The sequence below is a fragment of the Aspergillus lentulus genome (genome assembly GCF_001445615.1).
Source record: "Aspergillus lentulus DNA, contig: Alt12, strain: IFM 54703, whole genome shotgun sequence".
NCBI lineage: Eukaryota > Fungi > Ascomycota > Eurotiomycetes > Eurotiales > Aspergillaceae > Aspergillus > Aspergillus lentulus.
The window spans coordinates 3,272,402-3,295,226 of NW_028322115.1; the positions used below are offsets into that span (position 1 = coordinate 3,272,402).

At 50.0% G+C, this 22,825-nt stretch overlaps 9 protein-coding genes and 1 non-coding gene across 10 annotated transcripts; 3 read left to right on the forward strand and 7 right to left on the reverse strand.

Moving 5' to 3' along the window:
* Positions 1-95: 95 nt before the first annotated feature.
* Positions 96-1,080, reverse strand: ALT_6997 (U1A/U2B'/SNF family RNA-binding protein; the record flags this gene model as incomplete). The annotated part of the gene is made up of 4 exons (XM_033558334.1): positions 96-490; positions 587-893; positions 960-966; positions 1,034-1,080. 4 exons carry the CDS (start codon positions 1,078-1,080, stop codon positions 96-98), a joined length of 756 nt encoding a protein of 251 aa, XP_033414225.1.
* A 151-nt stretch (positions 1,081-1,231) lies between these two features.
* Positions 1,232-1,302, forward strand: ALT_t135. Its single transcript has one exon. It is a non-coding gene; the product is annotated as a tRNA-Gly (tRNA).
* Positions 1,303-1,447: 145 nt separating this feature from the next.
* ALT_6998 (tubulin-specific chaperone D) lies at positions 1,448-5,300 on the reverse strand (the record flags this gene model as incomplete). Its single annotated transcript, XM_033558335.2, has 6 exons — positions 1,448-1,573; positions 1,625-1,790; positions 1,842-2,186; positions 2,236-2,518; positions 2,566-5,065; positions 5,124-5,300. The coding sequence occupies 6 exons, from the start codon at positions 5,298-5,300 to the stop codon at positions 1,448-1,450; spliced, it is 3,597 nt and encodes a 1,198-aa protein (XP_033414226.2).
* Positions 5,301-5,601: 301 nt separating this feature from the next.
* Positions 5,602-6,303, reverse strand: ALT_6999 (ubiquitin carboxyl-terminal hydrolase; the record flags this gene model as incomplete). Its single annotated transcript, XM_033558336.2, has 1 exon — positions 5,602-6,303. One exon carries the CDS (start codon positions 6,301-6,303, stop codon positions 5,602-5,604), a length of 702 nt encoding a protein of 233 aa, XP_033414227.2.
* A 700-nt stretch (positions 6,304-7,003) lies between these two features.
* On the reverse strand, positions 7,004-9,240 carry ALT_7000 (uncharacterized protein; the record flags this gene model as incomplete). Its single annotated transcript, XM_033558337.2, has 2 exons — positions 7,004-7,644; positions 7,701-9,240. 2 exons carry the CDS (start codon positions 9,238-9,240, stop codon positions 7,004-7,006), a joined length of 2,181 nt encoding a protein of 726 aa, XP_033414228.2.
* Positions 9,241-10,077: 837 nt separating this feature from the next.
* pkcA (protein kinase c) lies at positions 10,078-13,946 on the reverse strand (the record flags this gene model as incomplete). The annotated part of the gene is made up of 9 exons (XM_033558338.2): positions 10,078-10,139; positions 10,195-10,600; positions 10,652-10,853; positions 10,920-11,466; positions 11,535-11,960; positions 12,032-12,427; positions 12,485-13,066; positions 13,134-13,400; positions 13,511-13,946. The coding sequence occupies 9 exons, from the start codon at positions 13,944-13,946 to the stop codon at positions 10,078-10,080; spliced, it is 3,324 nt and encodes a 1,107-aa protein (XP_033414229.1).
* A 1,655-nt stretch (positions 13,947-15,601) lies between these two features.
* ALT_7002 (putative MFS efflux transporter) lies at positions 15,602-17,110 on the reverse strand (the record flags this gene model as incomplete). Its single annotated transcript, XM_033558339.2, has 1 exon — positions 15,602-17,110. The coding sequence occupies one exon, from the start codon at positions 17,108-17,110 to the stop codon at positions 15,602-15,604; it is 1,509 nt and encodes a 502-aa protein (XP_033414230.2).
* A 654-nt stretch (positions 17,111-17,764) lies between these two features.
* Positions 17,765-18,245, forward strand: ALT_7003 (putative eukaryotic translation initiation factor eIF1a-like protein; the record flags this gene model as incomplete). The annotated part of the gene is made up of 2 exons (XM_033558340.1): positions 17,765-18,075; positions 18,143-18,245. The coding sequence occupies 2 exons, from the start codon at positions 17,765-17,767 to the stop codon at positions 18,243-18,245; spliced, it is 414 nt and encodes a 137-aa protein (XP_033414231.1).
* A 173-nt stretch (positions 18,246-18,418) lies between these two features.
* On the reverse strand, positions 18,419-19,812 carry alg3 (dolichyl-P-Man:Man(5)GlcNAc(2)-PP-dolichol alpha-1,3-mannosyltransferase; the record flags this gene model as incomplete). Its single annotated transcript, XM_033558341.1, has 3 exons — positions 18,419-19,009; positions 19,060-19,583; positions 19,662-19,812. 3 exons carry the CDS (start codon positions 19,810-19,812, stop codon positions 18,419-18,421), a joined length of 1,266 nt encoding a protein of 421 aa, XP_033414232.1.
* Positions 19,813-21,296: 1,484 nt separating this feature from the next.
* ALT_7005 (serine/threonine-protein phosphatase) lies at positions 21,297-22,721 on the forward strand (the record flags this gene model as incomplete). Its single annotated transcript, XM_033558342.1, has 3 exons — positions 21,297-21,313; positions 21,382-22,663; positions 22,719-22,721. The coding sequence occupies 3 exons, from the start codon at positions 21,297-21,299 to the stop codon at positions 22,719-22,721; spliced, it is 1,302 nt and encodes a 433-aa protein (XP_033414233.1).
* Positions 22,722-22,825: the final 104 nt, after the last annotated feature.

Below are 22,825 nucleotides of genomic sequence, written 5' to 3' on the forward strand. Positions count from 1 at the left end.
AAAACCAAAAAATTACAAATAGTAATGAAAACAGCCTTCCTAACGCCAGAACAAGTGTTGAACCCGATGCCCAAGGCCGCTCGAAAATGAGTAGTTCACTGTCTTTGGTAGGTGACGCGGATAGGCTTGCCATTGTCCCCCATAGGCATGTTCGCCGTAGCCTCCTTCGCGCTGATAGCACCAGACTCGTTCTCGTACTCGACAAAGGCGATCCCTTTTCGGCCAGGAACCAATCTGACTTCCTGGAATCCTTCGAACCGACCAAATATAGCGGTAAGGCTCTCTTGGTCGGCGGTGTCGGGCAAGTCCCGCAGGAAAAGAATCTTGTTGGGAGGAAGGTACTCGTCGGGGATGACCGCTGCCGCTGCACCGCTGGTCGGTTTGAGGCCCGCGCCCTTGACTGCCTTGGCTGGACGCGCTGTCTCGGCAGGGCCGGGGGGACGCTTGAGCTTCTTCTGGGCTTCCAGAGCTTCGTGGGCTTGTTTGCGCTCTTTAGGAACAAACTCAGTTAGCGGACGGACATACCCCAATATCAAAAGGAATAGGCAAGAGTTGAAGGGTAAAAAAAAGGCCAAGAAGGACTCACCCTTCTCTGCTAACCGCCTCCGCTTATGGACTTCAAGCTCTTCTGTCCCGCCCTCTCGCATAACGGTTGCATCGCTCTTCGTTTTCGCATAATCAAGGACCATCGGCTTGTCGAAGAGCTCGAACCCGTTGACCTCCTCGATTGCGCGGGTCGCGGATTCGACGTTGTCAAAGACAATGAACGCCTGGCCTTTGGCCTTCAGGTTGGTCTTCGCGACGATCTCCACGATATTGCCATACTCGGAGAAGATTTCTTCCAGTGCTACTTTGAGCTGGTCGACCTTGATGCGTTCTTCTAAGTTACGGACCTATTTTTGTCAGAGATGTTAGATGCGCTTTTCATTCGTTGTAGCATGCGGACGAGGGGGACACACATAGACACTGCGGAGCGTAGCTTTGGTTAGCACAATGTAGCTTCCAAGGATTGGATAAGTCAATGGCAACTCACGTAGGATTAGGGGGAAGAGAGGAATTAGTCGCTGGTACTGCGGCCATGGTTGCGACCGCTGAGCCCTTGTCGTGAGCTTGAATGTTTCAACTACTGACTTTCTGTATCGACCTTCGGAACTTGCATTTGATCTGAGATAGCTTACTTCGTTTTTATATTAGGCTATGTTAAAATTAATTCCCTGTTAGGCATATAGTAGCATCATTGGTCTAGTGGTAGAATTCGTCGTTGCCATCGACGAGGCCCGTGTTCGATTCACGGATGATGCACTTTATTTTCTTTTTTGCCCTCGGCGCTGATCAGCTTCCGCTCGTTCACTCCCTTGTCCCGGACTCTCGATGTTCGTTCATTATCGCTTTGAGCACCCAGCGATCATCATAAAGGTATATTTACAGTTCTATTTATCATTCACAGTCACAACGTCGCCCGCAAATTCTCGACTTGGCCCTTGAGTTGCTTTGGGGGCTTGGTCCAATCCTCGTCCCTCACAAGGCCTGACCCCGTCTCCATGAATAGGTAGTCTGCTACGCTTGAACGGATCTACAGTCGGTCAGTATAAACGCCCATGTCGAAAAGGGTCACACTACATACCCTTGGAAACGGATGCAAGAGCATTCCGACCATCTTCTTCAGGACGTCTGTCCTTAGATGTTCCAACCGACACAGAGGAGCGTAGACTCTGATTGCAGCTTCGAGCCTTGCCATATTCGTGGTCTTAAAGTGTGCCTTTTGCACAAGTACGAAGAGCTTTCGGAAACTACATCAAAGTCAGCCGATTTCTGCCAAGCTATTTCTGCCAATAACGCACCTTGATTCAGACTCTTCAGGCACGGAGGAGACATAACCATCCACGAGAAAGGCTGCAAATTCCATTGACGGTATGGCGTAGCGGTCATCGTGCAGATTATCGCTCAATATGACTCCAAGGTCCTTCAAAATGGCGCACGCTTCGATCTGCTGCTCCGTCCCACTGTAGCTGCTGAGACTCTGCACAAGTGCTAGGCGAGTAGAACGGACGAGCCCTTCAGCACCCGCAACAGCAGATGTTGCCAATCCCTGAAACAATGGTAAGCGTAGCCAATCGATCGCTTGCAGCCGAAGTAACTGAACGAAGTATTCGGTCGAAGACACATGGCTGAAATGGTCATATTTTCTGCCTCAGTCAGCATAGGTACTACCGCTTCAATCATTCTTTCTCTTACTTCTGTAACGGCGGAAAGTCTTCGGCCGACGACCAGAATTCCTGTAGAGAAATCCAAGCTTGTAGCCGGACTTTGTCCAACTTTTCTGCAGCAAGCCGGCAAAGACAGCCCACTATATTCTGAGCATAGATAGAGCGGGATTCTGGACGAGATTGATGTTGAAGGATAAACTTTGCCGCTTGAATTGCCTCCAGTCTCAGCAAGGACCCAACATCGCCTCGCCTGTCGGTTGTATAGTCATTCAGGAATCTGATGATATGATTCGCAATATCCTCCGTGATAGCTGCCTGCAGTCAGCAGATTGACGCATTTGATGTACGTTAAACTCACCGATATAGGGCAAAACCCCTGTAGTCAGGCTTTTGACCGCTACTACCCTCTTCTCGATCAACTCCTCCTTATCAGTGCAGTGAAGCAATGTCTCGATCACAGACTGTTTCAGACTATTGATGGGTTCAAGTTGCCTGAACACCGCCCCTAGAACCGAGATCTGTCCTCTGCCCGTCGGCAGCTTCCAGGTAGCGCGAATGTGTGCGAACCAATCTTGGATCGTTTCTTCCTGTTTAGACGACGATAGAAGAGGGAAGAACTCGGATACAGCTTCAGACGATGCTCCTATAGCAACCTCTTCACTCCGGGATAAACATAGCAAGAGGGTCTCATGTGCTCTGTCCAGTGAAGAAGACGATGGCTGAGAACAAGTAGGCTCATTTCCTTGGGTAACTGATTGGGAAAGCGAACGAATCAAGCGCGATGAGGCTTCAGCTGTCAATTCCGGTCGAGAGATTTGGAGTGTTAGGTCATCCTTGGTAGGGCCGACTGCTGAGCTAAAAATGTCCCAGAGGTCGGTAACTTGTTGGGCAACGAGAATGGCTTCGGATTGCTCCTTGCTGTCACTCGCTGTGGCTTTGTGTGCATTAAAGGCATCTACTGTGGCGGAAATAGACAGCAAACAGCCATGTCTCGCTTCGACGTCCCCGCGAGGAAGACTCGATAGCTTATGCCGTAATCGATGAAGCACTACGCTAATCGTCTTGTACGATTCGTGGATACTGAGTTCTCCGATTGCTTTTGCGGCCTGTCTTCTGGACTCAGCATCAGGAGATGCGATTCCTCGCCAGCCCAGGAGAGATTCCACAAGTGGACTCCAGTAATGGTGACTTAGTGCAGCGGTGGCTTTCGCAACGTCAATCATCGCTCGTGATCGCCTCGCAACTGCATGATAATCCACCACCTGGACTAATGAAATCCCCTCGGCAATGGTGTTGGGATGGCGGCCAATCAGCTCCTGTAGAGCAGCAGAGGCGCCTCTTCGAATATTGCCTGAAGGATCCATACAAGCGGCACATACTAATTCTGTTGCCAGCATCTGCAGGATGCTCTTTTCATCCTGGCGCGAGGGGGTGCTTATCGTTTGCGTGTTCAAGGTCAACAGTTCTTGGGTCGTGTATTTGCGAGAAATTGCCCATATTCCGAAACACGAAGCATCTCGAACACCGGTGCCTACCGAGCTTCCCGTAGACGATCGTTGTTCAAAATCGAGACCGGAGATTAGCGGCTGCAGTACATGTGGGAGTTGATGGGTTGGAGGAGCGCGTCGAAAGAGTAAATGCCCCAGTGTTAGTATCAACCCTTGCCACCTTTGCGCATCTACCGCATTCAGGTTTCGCTTAAGTAGATGCAACCCGATCTTTCGCGCTTCGAACGGTGCGACAATTGTGCCACCCGGCTTCTCGTAAAGTATATTCTCTTCTAGGGAGCCAGTGACAGCCTCGATGACTTCGGACGCCATGTCAGAGTCCAACTTTAGAGTAATGATACTGAGTGCTTTGCTTGCGGCGAAGCGGACAGGTGTATCCTTGTCGGCGAGAGACATCAACAAATGATCGATTGTATCTTCCAGAATCGAAGAAACTTTGTCCTCTGGAATTGGGCTCTTTGGTTTTTCGCTAAGTGACAGTGCCATGCCTGTCACATTTCGCAGAATCTTGATGATAGTCTTGCGAGCAAGAGCAGACGAAGTGATGATCTCAGATACACCCGTTCGCTCCTGTGCAATATGCAGAGTGCGTTCAAAGATGGGAATGATCAAGGGCGCAAACTCATCCACCTGCCCCGAAGCGCCCAATCGCCCCAGAAAAGACAAAACACCTATACAAGTGTAGACAGAAGGAAGCTCTTCGCTTTTTCCAGGATCCAAGACAGCAAACGCCCATTCTGTAATATTAGTCAGGAGCCCAAGGGCTTGCATGTCCCGCCGCAGAACCAGCCGCGCAAGCAAAAGAGTCGCAGCCTCCCGTTCTTTACCAGGGACATTGACATATTTCAGCGCCACCGAAAGTAGAGACTTTGCTACCATTGGCGCATGCGCCGGTAAAGGCTTGATTTTACCCAGATTGTCGAACGGTACTGGGATATCATCCGAGGACAAGGAGGAAAGGTCAAAGGGGGCGAGCAATAAATGCGAAAGCCAGATCAGCATCACGTAGCGCTCCTCCCAAACTAACTGTCGCGGATTTTCCCCATAAGATTCACCCACAGCGAGTGCATCCCACTCGATGAACGCCCGCAACATAGGATCAAGGTACTTGGGCTCATTGTTCAAAAAGCGACTGATAACTTTGACCCCGCGGACCTTGCAAAAGGTATAGAGAAGCCGACAGATGGCCCTTGGCAAGGTATACAGTACCTGGTGCTCAGACTTGGGGGCTTTAGAGCCATATTGGTCACGATACTTGACCAGGTAGGCAAGGAAGGCATCCACCAGAGGAGGCAGAAGCGCCTGCAGATGCGGGTCTAGCAGCTGCGGCCATTCTTGAAAAGGCTCAAGCTGTAGAGTAACACTGAGTAAGTTATATCAACGATGCTGAGAGAATGAATGCTCTTACAAGGTTTATAAGTCTCTCTGCCTTGGCAGCCTGCGTCCATCTTCGTGGGACTCGAATACTCTGTCTTTCCTCATTCCGCGGTTTCCAGAGTAGAGATGGCAGCTTGGCGGAGAATTCTCTGACCAAGTCACCAGAAGCTCTCTGTAACTTGATCTCCCTATCGTCACCTTCATCCATGATGAAACTTTGCACCTTTAGTGGATTTGTGCCCCTGCGACTCTGTAATCAACAAACAGCGGGGAGATATTGGCCTTGGTCACGTGATATATACTGGGTATGTCAATTTGGGACAGATACAGCACGATTTGATCTCAACAGAGAAGCAATATGGCAGAGCAAACGCTACTCGAATGGGAATCTCTAAATGTTTGCTAAGTATGGTTGGCAATACTATTACGAAGTAGATTATAGATGCTTTGACTCAGCCATGTGACTTGCAGACAGCTGCTGTCATAGTGTGCCAATTCCCGGTCAGAGCCTAAGGCCTGCGAGCCAAAGCAATGCAGCTAAAAAGAAGGTTCTCTCCTCCTCCATCCGCGTTCAACTTGATGATCCTCTTGATGCCCATGTCAAGCGCTCGCGGACTGAGAACGTCCTCGTCGTCCGCAAGCCTTCCTCTCTCCAAAGGACCCTTCCTCGACCCTTCAAGCTCCCAGAGCTTCCCACCGCTCTTGACAAAACTCACAAAATGCCCACCATTGCGCTCATCCGTCGGATCGGCATAGCTGTCGCCGGCCTGTTCGACCGACTTGTGAGCAAGTTCGAATGGCTCGCTGTTGTACAGCAATTCGGCGCGTTTGGTCATATCCAGCGGTATGGCGAGGCTTCGTATCGCCGCGAGATCGGAATCAGGCTTGATAAAGTCGACGGCCGGACCGTTGATCACGCTATGGAGCAGGCCGATTGAGCCGCAGGCGTGGCCGATGGTCTGCTTGAACCAGATGACCGGCTCGTCAGGGCCGGAGCCAGTGTAGGGTTCTTTGTTAGCGTCTTCGGCCTCGCGACTTCGATCCCAAGCTGGTGTAAGTGGAATGATGGCCAGTAGAGCCAGGGCAGGTCGAGGGATATGTGCGAGTTGTTGGGGTTCATCCAGGGAATAGACGTCGTAGAACTGGAGCTCAGATGATAGACCCAACTTCGTTGCCAATTTGTTCATTACATCGGGGTTGTTCTCTGCCATTTGCAATGAGTTTCTACTCAAAGACAAGTGGTCTATAAGGGCTTAGGTCCCTTACCAAGCATTACCCATGTCTTCTTTTCCATTTTGGGAATCAATAGAACGAGGACGTCGAAAAGTCAGAAATGTTGGTGTGGAACAGAGAGCTTAACAGTATGTAGAATGCATGTATGGGAGGATGTAAGCTGACCTTTACAGGAAGGGGGGAAGCTGACCTTGTTATAAGCACCCCCTCCTACACCATGAAGTTGCTTATAGTCCTAGTAGTCTACAAAACCTAAATGCCACCTTCCATCCTTATTAAATAGTAGTAGTTAGTGTTATCCTTAACTCATAGAGCCAAAGTATCAAAATAATCATGTCATCCTTAATTACAGTCTCAGTGTCCTTGAAGAGCATGCTGGATGTCTTCTGTTCAACTAACAAGATTACACCAGTATCAATGGTAAAGCTGGCGTTCGCAACGGAAAAGAAAACACGGCAGAGAAATGAAGATCTCTAGTAGTTTGCTAAGTTTGGTGGTTACTACTACACGGTGATCGATTGCTACTGGCATATGGCTGTATCAAGTTATATATAATTCACTAACTCCAAGCATAAAAGCAAACCACTGAATTTGGTAGATTCTGGTAAGAGAAAGGAAGCCCCAGAGTCGAACTGATTCTGAGTATTTGATGTAAGGATATGTCCCAAAGAATGATGCTCATAGATCTTGATCCACTACCACATGTGCATCTGCATTGAATCTGAACAAACCTGCCAAATCATGCTCGGCAAGCTCCATCATGGTGTTGCGGATATGCATGACAGATATTGCTACTGCAAACGAATTCCAGACGTCTTGACCCTGTTCACTGAAGTCGAGTTGGCAAATGAAGTGGCTGTCTTCAGTTCGCCGTTGACCATTTGCGGCGGAAGGGTCGGTGTTCAGGGTTAAGATTGCGACCACTGGACCGCTGATAACAAAGCCTGTAAGAAGAGGTGGCCTATTCTGTGCTTTTGCTTCTGAGCCAGTAGCACTCTTCTTCTTAGCCATATTGAGAGGTGCTACAAGCTCTTTCGTAGCGGATGCAAGGCCATAGGCCCTTCGAAACCGATCCGCCAGCTTTTGTAGACGTCGGTTCACTTTCACCACAGCCTTGACGGTACTTTCTCCTCTCTTTCTGGCGCCTATTGCATACAAGGGTATAGCTTCTGAGCTGATATGTAGACCTGCATCGTACACAGCCCAGCGAATGTACTTGCTAATTGCCCGTTTTATGATGGGCTCAGGTCGACGATGCACCAGCTTGCAGTCTCTCACATGACCGCCGAGAGAGAATAAAACGGAAAGCGACCTGATTGCTGCAACATCTTCAGCGGACTATCAAGGCAAATTGCATGGCTGAGGCCCAACTTACCGTAGAATTCCGAGCCTCTGATTGCATTGATCAACGGCGCCGGTTTCTCCCCAGGAACAGCGAACAGAGGATTCGGGAGTGTGGAGAAGTCGTAATGCCACTGCTTCGGAACCAAAGGTTCGAAACCTCTCATGGCGATTCGATAGAAAAGCTGTTTCTCCACTTCGCTCCAGAGATCCTTGGGCACATTGACAGCATTTGCCCAGCGCTTCGCTCTTTCCAGGGACAGATCTGGCACAGAATGATCTTCCTGCATCGTTGGAGTATCGACTACTCGCGCGGTAGAGTCCGAATGTCTGGCAACGGCGTCAGAGGTTTTGTGTCTTTTCCTTGAGGAGTCTAATTTGCCCTGGGTATGAGGCCCGTCATTTGTATAATCTGCCAAGCTGGCCGCATAACTTTTTCGAGAGCGTTGATGAGCTTTGACGAGCGCGAAGAATGCTCTGTTTCTATCATCTGCAATATTGTTGAGTACCTTCATCGCTTTCAACACTAAGGGGTGGTTTGGCTGTGTTCTGGCGTTTACAAGCTCCCACGGATTTTTTACGACCACATCTCCGTCAGAGTTATCAGACTGAGGATCCGTGAGAGCCGGAGAAACTGGGACTGTTGGAGGTGGTGTGGGTTCAGTCTTCATCATTTTCGCGGGTCGAGGTGTGTCTTTGCTAGGAGTAGGTAGATTCCCAGCTCCAATATCAGAGGTCGCTTTCCTTTTCGAGGTTCGTTTGTTTATAGCCCTGCCCTTGCCCCTCTTTGACGAATCCAGAAATATGTCCTGGTCTTCGTCGTCTTTGTCAGGAACGAAGGCAGAATCCAAAGTTCTTCTCTTCTTGCGCTGTAAGCGCGTTGGAAGTTGTTCATCGTCGCCATCTTCACCACCGTCATCCTTGCCGGGAATATACGTTGGGTCGAGAGCTCGTTTCCTCCGATCATTTTTGGGGATCTTTAGGGAGGACTGATCGTCTTCATCCGGGTCCTCGTCATCTTGATTCGGATCATACAAAGGGTCCAAATCGCGGCTCTTGTTCGCTATGCCGCTTGTAGTGTCTCCGGTGCCTGTCATGTCAGACGGACTCATCAAGCCGTCGTTAAGGCTCTCCTCATCATCAACGTTTTTCGTGTATGTAACTCGTTTCCTTCGAATTCTGGAGATTGCGGCGTATTCAGACATCTTCGTGGCTTGCTTTGCTGGTTTAGTAACTGTAGCTCCTGTCGTTGTGTCCTCTGGTGGTAGGGTGTAGCTCACATTCGTCTTACTCCAGGGTGCAATAGTCTCAGCTCCGTATTCGTAATGGCTTATCTGCTGAGGGGTCAAAGTTCTATTCGCATCAAAATCACTGATAGCCTCAAGTGATTTGCAAGAGGATGGGAAATATTCTGAAAAGTCCCAGAGGTACGAGTCCTTGCCGGGAAAGAGTGACTCGAGGGCGAGGGTGGTGGAGACGGACGCATTATGTCCATCTTCCACTCGCCCTCGAAGAGGGCACAAGACACTAGAATCGCTACCATCTGAAAGAACGAGTGCATTCGGCAGTGCCATGGTAGGATAAAAACAAGAATGGAAGATAATTCTATCTTTAGTGTCCGCGGGGTTCCTTTCTTTGTTTAATTCGAGAAAGTGTGTTGACAGACAAAGAACATCGAGGACGCCAATGTCAAAGATTAAGTCTAAAAGATAAAGAGAAAGAACCGAGTCTCCGAGTCAAACTCTACCAGTGATCATCTTTGCAATTTGGTGTCAGTATATGTGTTGCATCCAGGCCATTATCGAGGGTCGCATGGAATATGGCTGTGCGCATGGAGCAACACAAAGAGACTTGAAACGCGAAGCTCCTGACGAGATGAAACAAGGGAAGTATAAGCTGATAGTGTTATGCATACGCTTCCATATTCCAGGAGACAACACTGCCGGGAAGTCCTGAAGCGCGGTGAATGTTAATGCACCTCCACGAGACCCTGCTTTGTATTGCCTCTCAACCGTCGTCTAAGGAACAGTACCTCGCTCAATCAAATGGTAGTGTTGAGCAACAATCATAGAACGGCGAGCACTGCATAGTCACATCTCAGAAGTGGTAAACTAGAATTCTTGTGGATTAAAGCGATTAGCCCTAAATATTTTTTTAAAACGAATGAGGAAGACAGAGACCCCGGGACCAAGCCGTATATTCGATCCGCGCTCATCAAGGCCGTAAAAGTGCGCACACCAGCTCTGAAAACTCTCATGGGTATGTTAAGAAAAATCTCCAATGCAAAAACAAAGTGCTCTCGGCGACCAGCGATTGGTCAAGAAGTCAAAAAGCAAGGGTTCCAAAGATCTGGTTGGACGAATGAGCAACGAAGGCAATGTCACGATGATTCTCAATCAATACCGAGTAACTTAAGCGAAGTCCGCAGTGTACGAGAAGCCGCGGAACTCCTCCTGCATAGCTTGGGAGAGGACTAAAAATGACATCGTTAGCCTTGAAACAGCCAATACCTACGAGTGATATCTTACCTGACTGCACGGGCGTGAGGACGGGGGTCACACTCGTGAACTCCTGATCGAAGTTGCTTGTATCCGTAGGACTGCTGATCGTCGGCAGGAACGGTGGAGGAACACGTTTGTGGTAGATATCGTCCCAGTTGATGTTCCTGAAGAAGGCATGGGACATGACTTCTTGAGCGTCTGTGGGCCCAGATCCCAACCTCAGCTCAGGTTCACGGGTGAGCAATTTTTGTAGAATAGAGACAGAGTCCCGAGGCATGTGGATTGGATAGAGAGGCTCATCGGCGAGAATTGCATCGTAGATTTCATCTTCGTCTTCACCACGGAAAGGCGACTGTTGTAGGAGCATTTGATAAATCAGGACACCAAATGCCCACCAATCGACCGCTCGGCCATACTTTTTGTCCAGCAGAATCTGTAAAAGCGTTAATTGACGATGCAAAGACTTGAATGCGAATAATCTCACCTCAGGTGCCATGAACTCGGGAGTTCCACAGAATGTGCTTGTTGTGCTTCCATACCACATATTCTCCTTGCAGAGACCGTAATCGGCAATCTTGATGTGTCCATCTAAAGTCAGAAGGATATTGTCCAGCTTCAAGTCACGGTAAATAACACCGTTTTCATGGAAGTATTTGAGAGCCAGCAGAACTTCGGCAGCGTAAAACCTGTGAAGTGCGCAGTTAGTTTTCCTGAAGTTTCCGGATACGTGCGGTTCTATGTGCTCAACTTACTGTGCTCTTTTCAGCCCAAACTGACCGCGTTGAATATGAAGCATCAGATCACCACCGCTGATGTATTCCATAACAAAGTACACACGAGTTTCTGTCTGGAAACAGGCGTGAAGGTTGAGAAGAAACGGATGGCGTTCCTTGTTGGCGATCAGGAAGACACGCTTTTCGGATTTAGTACTCTCCACTTCATCATTCTCAATGATGAACTCCTTCTTCAGCACCTTGATGGCGTAAAGCTTCTTGGTGCTTTTTGTCTCTGCTAGCATGACCTTTCCAAAGTTACCCTTACCGAGAACGGCTAGGAAGTTGAAATGATCCAGTCCAATTCTAACTTTCGGCTGCTGAGGAGGAATTTCCTCCTTTACGGCGACTTGTTGCTGCATTGGCGCAACGGCTTGCTGCTGCTGCTGCTGCTGTTGAGGCATGCCATAGGGTGCACCCATCTTTTGCATTGCTTGAGGGGGGATGGCTTGCTGGTAGGATGCATACGCGGCAGGGTCATAGTGGGCGTGCGAGGACGGCGGTGGTTGCACTGGACGGTTAGGATCTAGAGGTACGGTAAGCAAGGGCACATGTTGCGCACTGAGTGGTGCAAGGGAAATTGATCGAGCGTACCTGAAACTTGCTGGGGCGTACGCAGTCCTGTGGCTGCTGCGGCGGCGGCAGCTGCGGCAGCGGGGCTTTGCGAGGAAGAAGTTCGCGGAGGCAGGTGCTGACGCTGAGCCGCTGTGGGTGACTGTGGAGGAATATAAGTGTTGGTTGCGGCGCTGATAGCCTCGGCCGATGGCTGTCTCTGAGGGGCACCGTAGGCACCCTCAACTGGCTTTTGCGGATAGGCGAGAGCAGCACTATCTTGAGGGGCCTGGGGCGGACCGCCTGGTCGAAGGGTACGTCCACTCAGACCGGAACTGACAGAGGCTGATTTATTATGGTTCTTCGCTCGAATGAGAGTTTCCAAGATCTGGTTGGCTGCTTCCATCGACATGCCACAGAAGTCAGGAACAAGATGGGTACATTGAGCATGGCAAGTAAGACCACATTCTGCACGGGAATCGCAAATATACGTCAGATCCGGTATTGAAAAATGTCCTAGTGCCTTAAGGAAAACATACCTGTACAGCGCTTAGCGCTCTTTCGTCCGAAAGGAAGCAGGTATCCGCAGTGACAACACCAATTGGCCGAGATGTTGGAGAATCCCTCGAAGCGATGCGGAATACGGTGGTTGATCTTCTCTTCGTCGGGGTCCGTTTCGTAGTTGGCCTTGCTGATACACTTGGTGACGACCTTTGGATAGCACTTTCGGTGACAGGTATATTTACAGTCGGCACACTGCATGCCGGCAGCATATTTCAAGAAATCACCACAAAGTGCACAGCGCATGATGTTGTAGAATTGCTGAGTGACAAATTTGTGACCCTGCTTCTCGTGAACCTCCTCCTTCTTTTGTCGGACGGCACCTTGACGGTTGAGACCGATATCGAAGGGGCGGCGATCCTTCAATTGCTTGGCTATAGAAATATGTCAGTGAGCTGATGTAGTGAAAAATGCGGTATACAGGTACTCACCGAAGCTCAGCGTCAGGTGGATACGACCGACTGGCTCCAACGCGAACCAACTGTCGATCAGGACCGGGCCTGCGGAAGGGCCGCCGGGAGCACCACCAGCATATCCTTGACCTGGACCGCCAGGGTGACCCCCAGAGGGTGGTCGATTGGACGAGCCCGGCGCTCCGCCAGCGTCCTGCCTGCCATGTGCGCCCCCGTGCTCCATCTTGTCTGCGGAGACCCAGCCCGATGCGTTAAACTCTGACTCGATCTTCTTGCGGCGCATTTCTTCGGCGATGTCAGATATGCGGACCCAGAGCATGCCAATAGGGGTGGGCCGATCGCCCGACTTGTCGTATACGGTAAGTTCAATTTCATTGGCTTTGTCAATTTCAATGCTAAACGCCTCATCTTGCCATTTGTCGGTTCTGGTAGCTTTCGTTCTCGCTTTGATGGCATCTTCTACTTTGACAACGACAAAAGTCTCGGGACCTCTGGAGAACCTTGAGCTGGCAGCATGATCGACATCCTTTACAGCATGAATACGCAATGTTAATAGACCTGTCAACGGCTTGCGCATGTTTGGTGTGCTCAAACTTTCGTCTGCTCAAATCAAGTCAGTAACTGCAGATTGCGAAGACCAGGTAACAAGCAGTGACTCGCAGCATACCGTCAGGTGCTTCGGCGGATTCAATATCCACATGAAGGTCCTCGTATCGTTTAAGAGCCTGCTTGAGCAGCTGAATCTTCTGATTACTCTCAATTCGCCTCCCCTCGGCGTCCTGTCGGCTTTTTCTATCGCCCTCATCTTGATATAGACGGACCATCTTCTCGATACCGGCCTTGTATTGCTTCTCAACACTCAATTTAAATTCCAGTTGAGATAACATGAGCTGAATCTTCGGTCCAAGATAAGGAGTGTCGTACTTAATCAGATCTATAAGCAATCGCTCCCAAGTCAGTAGACGATCTCACGCGACCTCCGCGAAAAACACCTCAAACAAGCTAGAACATCGCTCCGCACATCAAACAAGTAGTAGAACCTACCAAGTTTAGTGTAATTCGGCCGGGCCTTGGGAACGGGAGCAAAGGGACGAGGATCCGCAAAGGGCGCTCCAGATGGCATGGTCCCTGCCCCTCCATGCGGATAAGCACCCGAAGCATCCCCATACTCCCTCTCGTGACCAGGATAGCCTGATGCGTGATCTTTCGGAGGAGGAACTGGGCCCGACCCATCAGGATTCGGAGGAAGACGTTTGTCTGTGGGGGAGGCCCCTTCCTGCTTCATCTGTCGGAGCTGCAACTCTCGCATCTTCTCTTCGAGGTAGGCGATGTTTTTCCGACCATCGCGAATATTCGCATCGACTCTCTGCTGCACGAGCGGGTTATCGGTCGACTGCCGCATGTTCGACGCGGCAGTGATGAGAGCCTTTTCCCGCTCGATCTTGCGGTAGACCGAGGCAATAAGGTCGTCCCCGTCCATGGTGGCAAGGTGGTCCGAAGACGAGAAAGTCGTATTTTCTCAAGAGACTTCGAACCTAGTCACACGATCGAAAATTAGTATCAAACCGGGGAAACGATCGAATGGAAGAGGTGAGGATATATGGATGGGATGATAGAACCGTCGCGGGGTTCTTGTTGACAGTTGCAAAGGAGGGGGGGCAGTCGATCGCAACGAGGGCGGACTAACAGTAGTCAATAATACTCACAAAGATATGCCACTCGGGATACGTGAATCAATGCCCAGCTCGATGACAAAATCACTTTCTTTCTTCTTCTCCAATCAACCAGAAGAAAGATCAGAAGATGATGAAGTGAAACAGCCCGGCTCCTGGATCGACAGCCAGGGGAAAGTAAGATTGATTTTCTTGGGATGGTTTTTTTCGCCCTCTTTAGGCCGATGAACTGGGCTGTGCTTGAGTCCTGGCCAGACTCGGATTCGTGGGAAGTCTGGCTTGACCGCCCGCCAGCAAAATAATAATAGGGAATAATATTCCTAGTATTCTGGTTGGGTATTCCGAACTGTTGAGGCTACCTACCTGAGTACCTGTATACGTGAATAATTGATGTTTCTCTGCTGGAATTGGGCTGGCAGCTGCGATGAGACCGCAAGGGATTGAAATAGGCCTCAATTTCGACACGGGGGCAACAACCAGTTGGATTATACTATTGTGAGGAGGCGGCAAGGGAGGAAATGACAGGCTGATCTGGTTGTAGCATATAAAGTGAGATCTTCGAAGAGTCCTTGAGGAGGTAGAAACGATTTCAGGATCAAGATCATGGGGCGTGCCTAGATAGCTTGGCTGATGCCAGGGCACGAACAGCTTGATATAGAAGTCTCCGAATGTACATACGAATACAAAGAGTGCTGAATCAGGAGGACATTTCTAGTGACTTATCGACAGGAGTCGAATCTAAGATACGTACGAGATATTTATTTTCAATGGGTCTAATCTGTTCTCTGTGAAATATCCCCAAAGCACCATCCAGCCAGATACCTTGTGGTGACCTGACTTGTCCCTAGTCATTCATAGACCTTCGAGCATGTCCCCAACAGTCATGTGGCTCCTCTGTGCGGCCTGTATCTTGCAGTAAGCTAAGTTAAGCCATCTGTGCATGCTTCGTCACACATGATCTCCTGTGGACTTAATAGCTCACCCGGGGATGGGCGGCGTACGAGTTCTTAAAGGTACATTCCTGGGCCAGATCGAGAGAAGCGAGGAATGTCACCCAGAACAAGGGAGACGACAAGTAGGCAAACAGAAAGATCCAGTTTGCAGCGGGAAGCTGACACAACAAGCACGGGCGATGAGAGGCTCTTCTGACAAGATCATGTTTGCCTCTTGTACGTCATGTCAGAAAGGAATACTGCTCCTTCCCAGCAATGGACTGTTGCTTGGGCGATCCTGATTCATATCTCATATCTCATATCGAGTCTGAGAAAGACAGAATACGCTGGAAACTGATCACCGGAAATACTATCCACTGGCGTTTTGGAGGCTGAGAATTCGGATGCGCAGCTGCGAAAAAGTCTCCATGCATCATTAGAGGTAGATTCGCTTGAAGTAACGGTCCTCCAGTAACACCATAAAACTCAGCATAACTCATTCCCTCATTAGTTTGGCGATCCAAGCAAGCTTATTCGGATCTCTTCGAGACCTTAGGCATTAAGGCCCAACCCACAAGCATCACACCATATAACCCAATGCAGATTGGGTGAAGAACATATGTTCCCACACTCTGCGCCAGCAAGCCCGTGAAGAACGGCGCAACGGCACCACCGCTACTTCCCATAGCGCTGATAAAGCTCAAGCTAGAAATCTGAATATTTCTGGGAAGCAACTTGCTGAAGACTGCTGTAGCACAGGGGTAGACGGGCCCCAGCAGCAATCCCACAATAGCCACAGAAACGGCGTCCCCGATGACATTTGGAATAAGCCACGTCATAAGCTGGAAAGCAGCAGATCCTACAACCAGCAATATGACTGCAAGCTTTTCCCCAGCCATATGCGCCGGATGCGAGAGCACAAAGCGTCCAAGGGTAATGCCCGCCCAAAACCCGGCGCTGACATAGCCGACATGGGAGGGATCTCCTTTACGATAGCTGATCAGGAACGAGACAACCCAGCCTGAGATAGAAACCTCTGCACCCTGATATGCAAAGATGAAAAGAGCCCCGAGTAACGTCGTTTTGTTCTGGACTGCTTGCTTCAATAGTTGCTTTTTGCTTGCCACATTATGACGATGCTCCTGCTGTGAAGCCGTCTGCTGAAGCGCGGTGAGAAGTTGAGTGGGCAGCTCTTTTTCATAACCGCGGAAGGTCCACATTGCAAACGCTAGGTTGAACACTGCTAGTGCGAGGTTGATGGAGTAGTAGACGGACCACTGGACACCGTCGGATACCATGGCCGTCGCTATTAGCGGTCCCATAATCCCCCCAATGCCGTAGCTACCGTGCATGGCGCCGAGAGAAGTCGTACTGTTCGCTAGGTTCGCACAGAAAACGTTGTTCAAGGCCAAATTCAGCGCGATTCCGAATCCCAGCAGAAAGAAACTGGCCACAATGGCTGGAAATGGCGGTTTGAAGAGAATGATCACATATCCCGCAACCAACAAACTCATTGATAAGGCGTAAGATTTCGAGCGCCCGAGTTTTGCCTCAAAGAATTGTGTGACTGGCGCAGCAAGAATGAACCCCAGCGCATTAGTCACAAAAATCAGAGAGACGACTGCGTAACCGATATTGTAGTCTTTCTCAATGTACGGAATCAGAGCACCCGGGCCGCTGTCATTCAAGCCATTGGCCACATTCATCATACAAGCACTCAATAGTCGCCATCTTGTTGTCGCAGATGAGGTGGGATTCGGCAGTGGATCGATAGCATCGATAGCATCGATGGCACCGTCTTCTGCAGGTGAGCCCGGAAGGCTCTCCAACTCGCTGGGGGTGACGGGTGTGATAGGCATATGAACTCCGGTGCTTGGCCCAGATGCAGGAGACTGGCGACTTTCGCGCATATGATCTAGCTCATATTCGGAGGGAGTGCGAGCGATACCCTGCTGATCTTTTCGCACCACGGCCGCAGGGTTAGCAATCGGTGAGGCGCTCTCAAACCGCACCACGGCTCCAAAGGCTGGAGTAGACATGGCGAGAGTGTGTTATCCTAGTCCAGCTATATCAGGAAAGAAATATCTGAATGCAGCTGGAGAAGTCGAACGATTCCCGTTCAAAAAGCGCGTGAGAAAAAAGATTCGTAGAAGCCCATGAGGTGCCACATCAGCATTTATAATCATGTTTGGAAAATGAGTTCCGATGACGACCAGCTGACTCAAGGTGAAATATCTTCACGATAGGTGTGCTAAGATCCTCGAGGTTCCAGAACACGACGGGGAGCCATTTAATGCATTGTCAGCTGGCCGTCTTTTACCATCTTTCCAATCGCTAGGGGATACATGATCCACAATGGATACGCTGTCAGTCCTGTATGGACGAAGAACTATTCATGTTCCAATCATCATGGTCGTCGGGGAGCTTGCGAAAGGTGCGGGATGGAGGGGAAGGTACCTCAGATATAGCTCCACAGTAGTCTATCCCCGCCACAGTGAAGTTTTTTTTTTTCTTTCTTTTATCTTGTATTTCATGTGTTTGTCATCTTCACCATTTTGACAAACAATGAACAGCTGTCAAAATTTTGTGACTGAGCTTTGACAGCCATTGGTCTCGACACTGAACCGAATATACAGAGTGAAGTCAAAGTAAAGTTCTTGCTTCTGTCATCAAATTTTGCTCGCTCAGAAGCCATGGGTCCTCCAAGAAGAAAGGTGCTTGCTACTGCTGAAGAGACGTTGTTCCCACCTGATGAGCTTGCGCAAGGACAACTAATTGGCCGAGTCATTAAAGCCACTGGGAACAATGTCTACCTGGTCGAATATCCTTCAAAAACCAGAGTGTTGGTAGAATTGCCTGCCCGGTTCCGATCCACGATCTGGATCAAGCGGGGTTCCTATGTCGTGGTAGACACGAATGCCTTAGAGAATAGAGACAATAAGCTCGGTGGAGAAATTATCAACATCGTCAGGGATGAAAAGGCCTGGCGCAAAGCTCCTTTTTGGTCAGTCTGATGCTACTATGAAGGCGGGACATCCTGTCGTCTATGAGAATGCTGACAGTCCCCATAGGCCAAAAGAGTTCGTCAAACAACCAACTGCCGTGGAATCATCTGATGAGGAAAACGAATCGAATGTGGGCAAGATGCCTTCATCAGACGAGTCGGATGCGTGATTTAACCCTCCGAAGCCTCTTCCAAACGACTCGCCTTCAGCTCAGCCATTGCCTGGCCCCCTGGCAGGGAATGGTTTACTTCTTGATCTACTGATCATCAACAAAAGTTCGGGAAAGCAGGGAAACTAGGGATGTTTGCAGCAGCTCCCTTGTAAGAGGGCTGCATGTCAGGTTCATTGCAAATGTTCTTTCTGGCTACTCTGCTCCAGATGCTTGCGACTGAACGAGACGCCGAGCACACCAAATACTTGAGCAGCGAGTGAGAGGATCACAACTAGAGAACTCGCGTTGGTACTAGGATATGTGTTCCAAGCCCACTCTTGCGCCACCCACACGACGTACACGAGGATCGGATGGAAGCCCGCCTGCCAAAGAAGGAAGGGTGTCGCGCAAGCAAGATAAGCAAAGAATTGGTAATGCAGCGATCTCGCGCACAGCAGACCAATCGCAAGTGAGGACAGCATTGCCGTCATTATGAAAGACTTGGAAAGGGAGACTGTGCGGTAACGTCTTTGGATAAACCGTTGCAGGAAGCTTGGCAGGTCTAATCCAGACGGCTTCAACCATACTGTGGCAACAAACAGACCCAACAGCAAAATGTGCAATGCCAATAGGGCCAGGGAAAACTTCCGCGATAGAAATAGTTCTTCTCCAACGAACCTCCAATTGACAGTCCACTTGAACATGAATTGTCTGGTCAGCTCAAAGGCTCGCGAAACATATCCCGCCGGGTTGTTTTGCAGAAATGGTATCCCAAGTAGGACCTACCCGCCGTGTTAGCCATTCTCTTTCGAGCACAAGACACTTGCATTACCTGGATGAGCACCGCAAGGAATCCTAGTTGAATACTTGGTCCAAGAGATAAGCTAAGCACGAGCACCACTGCGATAGCAGGAGCCAGAAGCAGCAGCGTCATCTTGATGGCAACGCCTGTAGACCATACAATGACTCCAGCAGTCCACTTCTTGTTCATGAAGAAGAGGATAGTAACCCACATAGCAAAAGCCGCAAATCCATCGTTGAATAAGCGCAGCATGAAAACGCTATGGAGCCGCTTGGAGAGCACAAGGGGTACTAGCAGATACGGAGGGGCTGCGGCCTGTTTGTAACAGGTCATAGCGACAGTCAATGTAGCGAGATATAGAATGGCGAACAGAATTTGTCCGAGGAAGATGTCTCGTCCTTCATCCGTAAGGTGGTATAGGACGTTGTAAATGTACACATGTGCGGCGGGATACACCAGAGGCCCCGTAGACCCTTTGATCAAGGTGTAGTCGCGCTCACCGGTGATATAGAGTGAGATTTGTTGCATGTAGGTCGTCCAATCGATCTCAGTATCTGCATCCAAGCACTCAGAGTTAGGTTCATGTTGCTCGGTATTGTTCCTGATATTCTAGAACATAATGCTTAACTCACATGGGACCTTCCAGATGATTAGTGCGCAAAGGACGGCATCGCCCAGAATAAGTAGAGCAGCAACCCATCTTGTATGTCTAGGGTTCATACAAAAATCGCGCAGAGTGTGCTTCAAGTCCATTGTAGATAGCGGTGGTGTACGAAGCTGCATTGTTGTCGCAGGTGGCCTGAGTGTGCGGAGCCAATGACATTCGCCATTTTCCGGCTTAGCTCCGAACACAATGGGCAGCGTGGGAAAGCCATTGAAATCGCTATCAGCAGATCCAACCATTGAGCTGGAGGGAAAATAAGACAGTAAAGTCCATAAGGTGTCATTCATTCAATTCAAAGGTATATCAACATAAAGCAGATACAAGTGCTAATATCTACACTATCTGTACATGGGTATAGCAGGCAATTGTGTCTTTTTGTGGGACAAAAAGTAAGGCACGCCCGGCCGGGATCAATGCGCTTTACCTATCGTGGTGTCACATAGGATCAACAAGTCCATTGCGGACCAAGCCGTAATATCAGCCTCCTTGGTTTGGGGAGGCCACCGGCTCAGTCCTGAAAGTCGGCTGTTTCTGCTTCCCCTCAGCAGTCGGAAATCCTAACAATTGGCCCAAGACGCCCTTGGGCTTAGGAACAGGGCATTCCCTCCCTGTATTAGCCAGGCGTTCTGCTTCCTCTTCCATTTGTAAGAATGTCGACACCTCCTCGTCTGAAGATTGGGGCCTTGTTTGGTGTATTGACGTCCCATCGTGTTCGAGCATGTTTGGGTCTTTCCTCCTCTTCCTTCGAATTCTCTGTATCTGTTGTCCATCGGCGGTCACAATCATTTCGGAATCAGCCAGCGTACGACGTGGAGCGGGACATGGAAAGACGTGCGGCATGCCAACGACAAAGAGCGATGCGAGGAGTGTCGCTGCAAAGAGCGACATGGTCGATCGCGACCGCGGATGTAGATGAGGGGGCATTTCGGATGTGATTCAAAAGAAGCGATTGATACCACAATCGTCGCTATGACATTGACATGGAGGGATCGTGGTGCTAAGAGCTAACACGTATGGACTCATTAGCAACGAGCGGGGGTTCTTCATGCGGGACGAACAGCTCACCTTATCGTTGCTCAATTTAAATTGTTGAATCAACACTTAGAAAGGTAGAGATGTCCCAAGAAAGACATGGCTCTCTCCAATGGGCAGCGTGGCTGAAGCGCGAGACGCCGAAATGCAACAGTCGGAGCAGCGGACGAAGAGTGCGAATTGAGTTGGATTCGACCTTTGCTCTTGGCGGTCAGGATCTTATCTTATCAATCAAATTGTGATTGGTCCAAAGTGCTCAGTCATGGGAAGTTGTCAACGCGCCACAGGACTTTGCTGTTGCTGTTGCTGCAGGGCCCCCCTTCGTCTGGAGTGCAAACCACTTGCATCCACCCCTGTTTCTTTCGCTCGTCGTATGGGTTACGAAGAAAATGACTGTTGATTTTTCCTGCACATAGCGCTTCTGTTTTTGTTCTTTGCTCCCCTGGTTTCCCAGGCTTGGCTAAGTCGATTTTTCCGTGACCTCCCTCGGCTCTAGGACGACCCACCGATTGGTCACCAGCCACTCCGACTTGATCATCCCTTCCATTCTTTTCCTCCAGTTCGAAATACTATGAGTGATCTAGACAGGTAATACTAAAGAATTTTGCTTGCCATGAATCCTCAAGGCCCTCACTGACTTCGGTTGCTTTCATCAGGGCGATCGCGCAGCTTCGCGCTTGCCGTTTGATCCCCGAGTCCCAAGTCCGCGAACTCTGCTACAAAGCTCGAGAGATCTTGATAGAAGAAGGGAACGTTGTTTCTGTGGATGCTCCGGTCACAATATGCGGAGATATACATGGCCAGTTCCACGATCTGATGGAACTGTTCCGCGTCGGAGGCGATGTTCCCGACACCAACTATCTCTTCATGGGAGACTTCGTCGATCGCGGGTTCTATTCTCTCGAGTCATTCCTCCTTCTCCTCTGTCTCAAAGTTCGCTACCCTGATCGCATCACCTTGATTCGCGGAAATCACGAGTCTCGCCAGATCACAACTGTCTACGGCTTCTACGACGAATGCATTCGAAAGTACGGCAGCGCCAATGTGTGGCGGTATTGCTGCGAGGTGTTTGATTACCTGGCGCTGGGCGCACTCGTGCTTGGGGCCAGCTCAGAACTGGAACCAACTGGCTCAACGATGAATGACACCACCCAGTCCACGATGCCGATTGATGACGCGGAATTGGAGACGGAAGTACTCAACTCGAGAGGAGAGGTCACGATGAGCACCTACAGACGGCGACAACGATCTTCTTCAGACGCATCAACTGATTCCAGAAACCTCTCCCCACCACGGGATATCTCCGCTGTGCCTGGCCAGGCTCCCGCCCGATCCGGCGCACCGGGTACTGGGGCTTCGGGCAACGGAGCCGGCAGCAACACCAGTCGGACCGGTGCTGTGCTCTGCGTGCACGGCGGCCTTTCGCCGCTGATAGATACAGTGGATAAGATTCGCCTGATTGACAGAAAACAGGAGGTGCCGCATGAGGGCGCCATGTGCGACTTGCTGTGGTCGGATCCAGACGAAATCGAAGGATGGGGACTGAGTCCGCGTGGTGCAGGCTTTTTGTTCGGCGGAGACATCGTGAAGCAGTTCAACTACAAGAACGATTTGTCCCTGGTCGCTAGGGCTCACCAGCTCGTTATGGAGGGTTACAAGGAGATGTTTGACGGCGGGATCGTCACTGTCTGGTCAGCCCCTAACTACTGCTACCGATGTGGCAACGTAGCCGCAATACTGGAGCTCGGCGAGGATACAAGTAACGGGGGTACGATTGCTAGAAGCAACGGCGAGTATGGACGGAGTAATGGAGTCTCAGGTGCAGACGGTGGCGGTTCAGGGGTCGTCAGTCCCGGTAGAAGGTACAGAGTGTTTGAGGCCGCCGCGCAGGACACGAGGGGCATGCCTGCGAAGAAACCTGTTGCTGATTATTTCCTGGTAAGTTTTGGCCCCCTTTCCCTTGAGACATGCTCAGTTCACTAACAATGCGCAGTGATACCATGTGCTGCACTTATCTTCCCTTCTAAGAATTCTTTTTACATTCTTATATAGGCCGGCCCAACCAATGAATACTTCTTTTTTCTTCATCCCTTATGCATT